General features: G+C 34.7%; 1 protein-coding gene across 1 annotated transcript; it reads right to left on the reverse strand.

Annotated features, from left to right (window-relative positions):
• Positions 1-9,722: 9,722 nt before the first annotated feature.
• On the reverse strand, positions 9,723-10,148 carry LOC115950662 (uncharacterized PPE family protein PPE62-like). Its single transcript, XM_031067889.1, has one exon. The coding sequence runs from the start codon at positions 10,146-10,148 to the stop codon at positions 9,723-9,725; it is 426 nt and encodes a 141-aa protein (XP_030923749.1).
• Between the last annotated feature and the right edge of the window lie 1,396 nt (positions 10,149-11,544).

Here is an 11,544-nt window from a genome sequence, read left to right on the forward strand (position 1 = left end):
GAAATTTCATCATGGACTCAGCCCAATCCAATCCTAACAGCACACAATCAATTTGCACACATCTAAATGCATGATAATACTGTTATAATACTTATGTGAAGCAATGCATGAGATTTTAAACTCATTTAATCAAAAACTCATCCCAAAATTTCAACAATAACTCATTAATTTTCAAAAACCCCAAAATTTTCAAAAACCCCAAAACCTAGGTTTCAAAACATGAAATGCATGTAAAAGAGAGATAAGAAACATACCAAGTGAAGAGAAAAAACTTGAGAAAGCTTGAACAACACTTGGAATTGATTTTTGGAGTGAGAAAAAGTGTTTAGGGAGGAGAAAACGCAAAGGTATCGAGAAAGAGATCGAGAGAAATGAAGGTTGGATCGCACAGAACCTATATAGAGGTTCAGTAAAGCTCGACAGATAGAGGTGTCAAGACATCTGTCGAGACAGGTGTCGAGAAAACAGAACATCGACAGATGCAGCTGTCGAGAGGTGTCAAGGATGAATTCATCAAACACGATTAAAGAAGCTCGATCGATCCACCAGCTGTCGAGAAGATATTGAGGATCCAAGAACTTTCTCGATCGATCCACCAACTGTCGAGAAGGTGTCGAGATTGTGATAAGAAATAGCTAAAGATCTCGACAGATAGCCAGGTGTCGAGATTGCTTAAAAACAGTTTTTCAAGAAGGTAAAAACAGTTTTTCAAGAAGGGAAAAACACAAATATGAATGCAATTAAGCATGCAACTCAACCAAGGATCCAAACAGCATTTAAAGTTCTCAAAATCATCTCTCAACAACAATTCTAAGCACATAGATCCCAAAAACACACACACACACACTAAACAAGCCTAACCAATTTTATATTTCAAAAAACAAGTCAAAACAGTTTAGTGAGCATACATTAACACATGTAAACCTTATGATGGCCAAATCACATTGTATCTGCACATGTATCAGGAGTAGCAAAGAATATTGCGTGTTGTGTGTGAAAAACATCGCAAGATTGCATAAGTGTATACATGTTATGACAATTTGAGATATGAGAAAATCACTTTAACTCACACACAATCATAATTGTTTGATGGGGACTATCACCTTCGAGGTACATCCTATAACTCCCACATCTCCTAGAATACACGCTTGCAATCATATTTAAAAGCATTTTGATCTTTTTGCCTATTATTTTTCTTTGCATATTTTTCTTTTTAAGCAAATCATGCATAGGCATATAAAAAGAGAAAAGAAATACCCAATGATATTAAGCATTTGACATTCTAATTTTGCTATGTCAAAGCACACAAATGTCATTGACATTGCACTTTTGCTATGCCGAAGTATACAGATGTCATTTCATGATTGGCGGGCAATAGTGGTGAGATGGTTATTTATGCCTTTCTCATAGGATTTTTTAGTTCTTCCCATCAAAAAGAGTGATACGAGTGTTAAGTACAAGAGATTACTTAATCTTACTCATCACAAACAAGAGCTACAAAGCTCACTTGTTTAGTTGTGCATAGAGATGCTCATCTAAGCTACAAAAGATACAAAGTTTAGAAAACTTTGTTTCAATGGTCATCCAAGGTACACAAGTGCCAATGTACACAAAACACACACTGTTTTTGTATTTTTTTTATTTTTCAATTTTTTTTATATCAAAAACAAAATAAACAAAACTGAAAACAAACAAAAACATATTAAACAAAGCAAAGCATAAAAACTAGACTGACTCAAAATAAAAGCAAAACACATAAGTTATGCAAAAACAAAACAAAAAACACAAAGAGAGAAGAAAGTGATAGAATCACCTGGAGCCCTTTTCCTTCCACACTTTGGAAGAACCTTTCCTTTGATTAAACCCTTGAATCGGCGGTGAGGGGGAAGAATTGAACCCATTAAAGTTCGAAAGGAACATGAGGGCTTTGAGAAGATTTCCAAGGGGAGTAAGAAAGGATTGAAGTTGATGCTGGTTTCCAGATGCTATCATGCCGTTACTTTGTTGAGTGGCTAACAACTTATAGCAATTTGGTCAAGTATGACCGGCAACTCCACAATGATGACAGAGATGCTGCTTCTTTTGTTTAAGCTTTTGAGAGTTAGCCTTCTTAGCCTTAGGGTTTTTAGCTTCCTTTTTATCTTGCTTAGAGGGTGCTCCTAAGATAGATTTACCTTTGTCTATGTTCTTACTAGCTAAATAAATTTTAAAATCATTGTTCTCAATTTCAACATTATTACTAGAAGGACCAAAAACAATAGTACTAGTGGAAGCAGTATTAGAAGAAGAGAAACCATACCCTAAACCTGTTCGATCAGAAGCAGATTTCTGAAGACTAAGCATCTCATCAAGCTTTGCACTTGAAGTCCTCTCTAGTTGAGCTCTAACTTGAAATAGCTCTGCTTCAAGCTTCTTGGTCTTCTCAGCCAAGAAATTATTCTCGAACCTCAATGCTCCAATAGTCTAATTAGCTTCATCAAACTTTGTGGAAAACTCTTCACGATCAAGTTCCACATCACTGAGCTTCTTGATGGTCAGCCTATAAAGTTTCACATGTTTCTCAAAAAGCTTGTATAATTTCTCATAGGCTGTATGGATATCATCTTGATCATCCATCTTCTCAAACTAGGACTCCACCAATTCCTCTTCTTCATCCACATCTTCAACAATGTCCTCAGTAGGATTTATAGTGGCAGTGAAGGCATTAAGAATTTCGTCATCGTCATTGTCGGAATCATCTTCAAGCTTGGTGTCGCTCAAAGTAGCAGCAAGTGCCTTGCTCTTCCCAATGCACTTGAGATATGTAGGACACTCCTGTTTCATGTGACCGAAGCCTTTACACCCAAAGCACTTAGGTCCTGCGAGAACAATGTATTGACTGCCATCCCTAGCATCCTTCTTCCCTTTGTCTTGGCTCTTGAACTGAGAAGAACTGGACTGCCTACAGTTCTTGTTGAAGCCCTTCCCATTGGCATTTTTCATGAACTTCTTGAATTGCCTGGTGATGTAAGACTTCATCTTTGAATCTTCATCGTCTAAAGACTCATCTGTGTCACTACTCTTAGCCTTTAGTGTCATGCTCTTGCCTTTACCCAATTTGCCAATTCTAGTTAACACTAGCTCGTAAATCTGTAAATTGCCAACCAGCTCTATCAAAGGAATCTTGTCAATATCCTTTGATTCCTTGATCATCATGATCTTTGCATGGAATCTCTCGGGAAAATATCTGAGCACTTTCCTCACAATCTTAGGTTCAGGAATGGTTTCCCCAAGATTGAAGGCTGAGTTCACTATGTCCTTAAGCTTGGCATAGAACTCATTGAACGACTCATCCTCCTCCATCTTAATCTCTTCGAAACTTGTAGTAAGCCTCTGAAGCTTTGAATCCTTGACAGCCTTGGTTCTTTCATAGGTTGTCTGGAGGATGGTTCATGCCTCCTTAGTAGTTTCAGTAAAGGATATCTTCTTGAACTCCTCATTAGTGACTACACTGAATAAAGCATTCAATGCCCTACTATTGAAGTTTGCTGTCTTGATTTTGGCATCATCCCAATCGGCTAGTGCTTCCTTTGGCTTGGTCTAGCCAATCTTTACAACTTGCCACAACTTCTCATCTAGAGACTACAAGAGAGCTCTCATGTGTACTTTCCAATATGCATAGTTAGTGTCATCAAATAAAAGAGGTATAATTAATGACTGTCCTCTATCCATGACAAACAGGGGTCAATGGATCAACACTACAAAGATTAGCCCTAATCAAAGTGTGTCTGCTCTGATACCACTTGATAGGCCAAAAACAAATTGACCCCTTGTGAAAATTAACCAATTAATTTAGTCAAGTGAATTAATTAAGTTAATTAATATGAAAACGCGTAGTAGCACAAACAAATCACCAATTAAACTAAGTATGCAGCGGAAAATAAATTGACACGGTGATTTGTTTACAAATGGGGAAAACCAACACGACAAAAACCCCACCGGGTGATTTTAAGGTCACCACTCCCGAAATTCAACAATTATCACAACAAGCGGTTACAAGTAAGGGAATCACAGTACCTTATACCAACCTACAGTTGAACCCTTACTCCAATACCTAATTGGACTTGTTCTGTAGTGACATTTTCTCCTTTTGATGCACAGCTCCTAGTACGTGACTACCCAATTGCGCGGATCCCAGTACGCGACTTCAATCACCAACTAGAGAAGTTTGTTGGCAACAAAGTTCTTCATTTCATCCCAATGATGAAGATTAAGAAGATGCTTGGTCACAAAACCCTACGGTGCACAAACACAACAACTTCTTCACAAGAATGATGAACTAGGGTAAAACTATGTCTCCAGTCACAAATTGCTTGAACAAACTTTGCTCAACACTTGTGCAACTTATGAACGCTTTGACGGCCCTTAAAATAATCCTTTTATATGTCTAGGGTTGTGAGAAAAGAAAACCCAAACACATAAACACGAATTGGAGTCAAAACAAAACTGAAAATCTGTTTTTCATAAATCTCGACAGATACCCTATATGTTGAGCTGTTGTCGAGCCACAGGGCTGAATAGCTCTTTTAAGCTCGATGGATGGCTAGTTGTTGAGCTTTAATGACAGACACTTTTTAGCTTGAATCTTGGACAGACATGCATGGTTTTAACACTTGATCTTGAAACAAAGTTTCTTGAAGTATTAAACACATCCTAAATCTACTCAAATACAAGTAAAGTGCATTTTGTCAAAGAATTAGCCAATTACATAAAATAATGACATATATTCCTAACAAGTGAATCACATATGTCCTAACAATTTCTAGGCAATAAATCTACCAATCGGCTGTCTCACTTCTACTATAGATTTCTCATTCAAATTTGATTGAAATGAGACAACCATATCATAATACCTCCTATTTGTCTCGCTATCTAGTTTATCATATTTAGTTTTCCTATAGAATCACAAGCTCAAAGTTCATTTCCTTTGCTGAATTTCATCAACTTTTTAAGGGAGATTGGCCGTCTTACAGCTTGATATTTCACTCTGGCTTGAATACATGATGAATTTTCAGAGCGATTATCCTTAAGAAGCGTCTGTATATTCCCATTTCTATTTTCAGATGCATCTCATAAATCTGAAACCAACCCACCTTAATTTAATTGATTAGTGTCAGTAAGGTCTAGAAGGTGGACTACTCGCATGTAGTTGCTATGAACTATGAGAGTGCATTGGAAAAGGTTCTCCAAAGATATACCTTCTTCCTTAGTAGAAACATGTGGAAGTTTTAGTGCCTCTCTCTATCACAAAATGACAGTCTCTCTTCCTTCCTATATCTTGTTTAGCCATGGTTAGACTGAATGGGTGCATTTATTATATATTGGAACCCCGCCAAATCAGGGGGTGGGTACTACAACAACGAAATATTCAAATGTTTGAAAATGTTAGGTGTGAAGCCAATTGTCTGGGGCCTGTCCTTTTCTGGGCAAAACCTTGGGGGAAGTGAAGGAAAAATCATGGAAAACTCTTAAAATTTTTCAGCAATACTATGGGGATTTTAGGCAACTTATTGATATATTTGGAAATGATTGATAAATTTGTAAGTAAATATTTCTTAGAAAATCCATTTTTAAAAAAAGAAAAAGAAAAAAGACATTGCTCCTGCACCTTCGTCTTTTCATATTTTATTAAAATAGTTTAGTTCCTTTAATTGTTGCATGAGGTTTATCCTATGTTTTCCAGTACCAATTCATTTTATTTTATCAAGACCTCTATTTAATTAAAGGCAACTTATACGCTTGACATTCTCTACCTGCAAGGAGAGTTTCATGGGACTTTGATTATAATTTGGCTAATCATATCTGCTAGCTAGGTGTCATTGTATATATATTTGAATTTGAATATGAGCAGTCTATAATTGCAAAATCAAATTCATATATTTGAATTCACAATGATATTGACTGACTTTTAATTTATTTCCATAAAATTGTATGATATAATAACAGTGACATTTTAAAGTTCTAAAACATAGATTCTGGTAGTTAATCTCAATAGTACCTGCTTTGCTTCATACAGCTTAGAAATCTCGGCAAGTTCTATGTGGTTTTGATACTCATTCTTCTTCCTAGCTACTTCCCTGCCAATGATTCTCTCATTTGCTACGAACATTGAACTGGAGTCCACTCTGCATCCAAACCCCACTAAAAAAGAAAGGAGAAGAAGTGTAAGAAAGTAATTAATTAAACTACTGACAGAACTCTATACATTCTATTACTATTCTTTTAGTTGATTTGCTTTTCTTCCTTCTCCTTCCTTTCAGGAGATAAAAACATGAATGCTTACACAGCTTTCTGCTTCCCATGATAGATAGCGTACTTGGGGTTTTAACCTGATGAATGACTGCAAGGAGGGTGAGCTTATCTCCAGGCTTAAGTGCTAAGCCATGCAGTGCCCACCCGATTGCACCTGAACTAACTTCTCTTGATGCATCCTGAATCACCACCACCCTCTGTGCTTCCATGGAAGTAGTTAATAGTTTTGAAACTCTTTACTTGAGCTACAATAATTTGTGTCAAATTTGGAGAGGAAAAGAAAACAAATGCAGTATAAGAAGATTGATATTCACACTATAGTAGTACATACAGGTTATAGCAAGAGGACACGAGTCATCATCATCTGTTAAAGTATTTGAGAATCTTTCTATTTTCACTTTTTGGTCTTAGATTTTTGAAGTGTAAAGCAATGTGTGGAAAATGGGCAACCATAGAAAATTAAAACATTTAGTAAGTTAACCAAAGGTTAAAGAAAAATTGAAAATAGAACTGAATCTTGCATAGCCAAATGCCTATAAAGATTTAAGTTGAAAAGGTCAAGTTAAAATGAATATACGAGAATACAAAGAGTGCTGAATTTAGGAGAACATCAATGAAGTTTCAAGCGCATATGGTATATCCGAAAGGAATGAGATGATCGGATTTAAGGTTGTAGGTTTGTAGAGAATAGAGACAGAGAGTTTGGGAAATTCTGATGGAAGAAATAAAGTTTTCTTGAGGGAGTTCCTATTTTTAAATAGAATAAGTCAAGAAGAATCCTCAACAATTGCTCATGCTATCTTACAAAAATAGTGACACTGGATTTTGGTTCAAGATTCTATCTCCGCTTGAAGATGCAAATTCGTTGTACTCAAAAATGGAAGAGGAGTCATCACCTCGATATAAATGTTGCTTTTTGTTAGCTTTTGTCCATAGTGACTCGAAAACATCATCAATATGTATGTCAAATGCTAGTATCGATAATTGGAATCGAGTTTTTTTTTTTTTTTTTTAAACAGTATTTATGTATATGTATTTCTAAACCAAGCTAAAAAAACAACCAATCATTCTCATAGATCAATTTGGGTGCTTAGATTTAGACTTGTTTATTATTGGCTCATGATGATTACCGAAATATTAACACATTCAAATGCAATGTGTATTTGCATCTAAATGTGTTAATCCTAAAACGGTACATCGACATTAACCAGTACTGGCATATTTCGTTTCTTTAGCTAAATTGAAATGGTCTTTGGTATGATATTAACTCTCTTATTCCTAAGTTTGTACCTTAACTTTAGACTTACCGTCTAGTTAAGTTAGACCTATGTGTAAGGGTCAAAATAGTGATCCACAATTAGGGACTCATGTGTCATGTAATTAGGGGGTAACACCCATCTTCATTATAACCCTAGAGCTAGTGGCATACTCTAGGACTCATGTGTCATAATAGGTCTATACTAGGTTACAAGTGTAGTAGCATTCACGGGTCACCCATTGGAGCGCCCACAACCACAACAATAGATATTCCATGATTGGTGGACACTCCATCTCTCACCCTTGAAACATGCAAACCTCGCTAGGGGATTGGTTCATATTTCAATAACGACAATTTACACCCTTAAAACGTTTATATTTAACTTAGAAAGAAAAATGCATTAGAAATGCAATTGGTCTTGTCATGCTAGAATTACACTACTTTTATTTCAACTTTTTAAAGGAAGTTATTTTATACGATTTTTTTCAAATATATTTTGTTGATTTGATTTCAACTGAAGGAATGACAGAGAGACAATACATACACTTTCTTAGCCAAGTTGCATTACCATCATGGCTAATCTAGTGTTTCATGAATGTACGAAACACATAAAAACTGATTATCACTTAGTACCTGACAAAATTCAAAAGTCTATAATCTGCTATTGGTTGCTTCTGGTTATCATGTTGCTATTTGTTGTTAGTCTCTTCTTGGGACTTGTGGTTGAATCTTAAGTCTTTTGGCTTGTGTGAATAGGATTTGGCTTACCTCCAATACTTTTTTAACTAGAATCTTCTTTTGTTTTAATGAAAGACTGCCACATCACCCGCTATCTAAATAAAAGGTGAAGATTAAAACCTACTACCACATGTCATTGTATATTTAAAACAAAAATACATGTCTAGTTAAAAAAGCACAGGAGGTAAGTTAAACCCATGTGAATTTTGTAATTGTGTATTTCAATAAAATTTTGCTTCATTATCAAAAAAAAAAAATTCGGAAGGGTATAATCAAGGCTATACATGTTTCTAGTTGTCATCAAGTTGTAGATATACTTACTAATAAATGACTTGGTCTTCCATTATTTTCAAAGCTTATGCTTAAGGTGTGATTGCTAAACATATACTCTTCCTCAGCCTATACTAATTCAAATCAGTGAACCTATTGCTACTTCAGCAAGTGTCATTTTGAGGGGGACTGTTAAGTAAAAGAAAGAAAAACAGTAAGCTACAAGTCATGTTCTGCATTAAACACAACAATGGCAACTTCACATAAGTAGACATTCATGTGAATGGCACAAGATCACTTTTAGGAGGTGTTTAGTTTGTTGTGATATGCCCTTGATGTGATGCACATTATGATGATGTGACATTAAGATTTTTGGTTTATTTTATTTTTTCTAACATTACCATAATTTAAAATTATAAAATATATCACATCATCTTAATTTCATCACCTTCCTAAACAATGTAATGTTGTATTTTTGTATTTAGCCAATGTTGTATTTACTTCCCTGTGATAGTTAAAAGGGTTTTGCAGTAATGGTCAAAATTAAGCAGGTTGTAGATTTTGATGTTGATAAAGAGATCAGGTAATTAGGGCATCAGCTTTTTAGAATATATATATTAAGAATGTTAGATATTTTCTGTTAAGATGGACTTCCATTAGTTGGATTATCAGTTTGTGAAAAATAGGATGTACAAAAGGTTTTTCTTTTTTTTATTAATAACAATTGTTATATAGATAGCTTACGAAACATGAAAAAAAAAAGTTAATAAATTTTGTTACTCTTAAAGGTTTAGAACAAAAAATATTTAAAAACTATAAATACATTTATAACTATAATTAAGAGGCATTAGTAAATTTGGTTAACTCAAAGAGGCATTAGTAACTTTCCATGTAATGTTCATAGTCAGTAAATGAAAATAAATTGTAAGTTATATTTATCATCAAAACCCCAGTATATAACACTCACCATTGTGACTCCATCTTAAACACAACCTCCTCCTGCTTTGTTGTTACAATACATACTTTTCTTCTGTTATAGTCTTGTAACACGAAGAAGTACTCTACTAGTGATGGCGTTTAAGTGCTTTATCTTAGATTTATTCATTACAATATTTATCTTTAGTATTGATGCTACCCTTGCAACTCGCCATCTTTTCCAATCTTCTCAACCTAGTATACCAAACTTGCCAGTCATACCCACATTGCCTGAACCAACACTACCACCTTTACCTTCACTGCCAATTTTGCCAAAGCCAACACTACCGCCTTTACCTTCATTGACAACGTTGCCAAAGCCAACGCTACCATCTTTGCTGCCTCCATTGCCAAAGTTGTCAAAGCCAACATTACCACCTTTGCTGCCACCATTGCCAACATTGTCAAAGCCAACACTTCCAACTTTGCTACCTTCATTGCCAAAGTTGCCAACACTACCACCTTTGTTGCCTCCATTGCCAACATTGCCAAAGCCAACGCTACCACCTTTGCTTCCTCCATTGTCAACATTGCCAAAGCCAACGCTACCACCATTGCCCACATTTCTGTCTATCCCCACTATTCCAACTCTACCAAAACCAGCATTGTGAACCATTCCCTCAATCCCACAAACCCTAATTACTAAAAAGGTGTAGTCCAAATGTCCACAATAATTTAGTTCAATTACAAGGTTTACGATACTATAAAATAAAAGAAAAAACTATTGTGTTGGATGGTGGTAGAATTGTGTTAATAAATTGAGGGCCTCTTTCTTTTTTAGCATCTCAAATATTATGTGAGGATTTAATTTATGATGTGATATTTATTTTATCGCGAATTATTATGTTCATCTTGGAGTTTGATTTTATGTTATCATACTTAATAATCTATGTTCATAATAATCTTTTAAATTTTCGATTGGGATTTCTTCTAATTTGTTGCCGTTGTTATTAGAGAAATGAGAATGATATCTATCCATCAAAATTTGTCTATTGACCTTGGCTTATCTTCTACCAAGATTAAGGATTTGAAGGCCAAAATAAGGGGGCAATTAAGAAAATATATATAAAGTAAGTAAGTAACAAATTTAGACAATAACATCAAAAGGCTATACCATCACTAAAGAACTAGGTCAAAGGGTACAATTTTGATAAAAATTACTCATCACAAACTCCCATGACACACAACAAAATATTTTGCAAATTTAGTGGTACATATATACGCATCATAAATTTTATATATATATATATATATATATATATATATTTATATGTACATATTATTATTTATTTTCATTATCAAAATCAAAACTAAAAAATGATCTTAGATGTTTCAGGATCAATAGGCTTCATTCAAGTAGTTGCGTTATCTTATACGGATATAAGCTTATAGTTTCCTTTATTTTCTAAAAAATAAGATAGTCTCATCAATACAAAACAATGTTGAGCTAGCTCTTAATAATATATACATCATTATGTGGCCAATGCCCTATATATATATATATATATATATATAAAATTGTTGGATACACAAAATGGTGACACGTGCCCCTTAATCAAAGCCTACAACAATGACATGTGTGAAAACATTTAATAATTATCAAACTTAATAATAAATACATTTAAAAAAAAAATTTGAAAAGGAAGAGAACCGCCACACCTTTAATATTAAAAAACGTATGAGATGAAGAATTTGACTAGGAAAAAATCCAAAATTAAACGACTTATTTGGTTACGAACTTAATTATATTATCATTACCATATTTATAATTATTATGTTATAAATAAATAATACAATAGAAGTACTCAAGTGTAAAAGCACACTTATAACTCTTCGCAATGACAGCCTGGGCCATCTACAGCCAAAGAAATCAAGTCCTTTTGAATTTCCCTAGCTACAATGTTGATCATCTTGCCTAGGTTTCAAGAGAGAGGCTAGAGGAATTTAAGGCTGTCCTCCCACCGAAACCTCCCCAATTTCCAAAGCCTAATTTTGCATGGAGGCCTCCACCA

Source organism: Quercus lobata, chromosome 1 (genome assembly GCF_001633185.2).
Source record: "Quercus lobata isolate SW786 chromosome 1, ValleyOak3.0 Primary Assembly, whole genome shotgun sequence".
Classification (NCBI taxonomy): domain Eukaryota; kingdom Viridiplantae; phylum Streptophyta; class Magnoliopsida; order Fagales; family Fagaceae; genus Quercus; species Quercus lobata.

Excerpts from the sequence above, each read along its gene's own strand:
- LOC115950662 (XM_031067889.1), bottom strand. The coding sequence starts at position 10,148 with ATGGTTCACAATGCTGGTTTTGGTAGAGTTGGAATAGTGGGGATAGAC.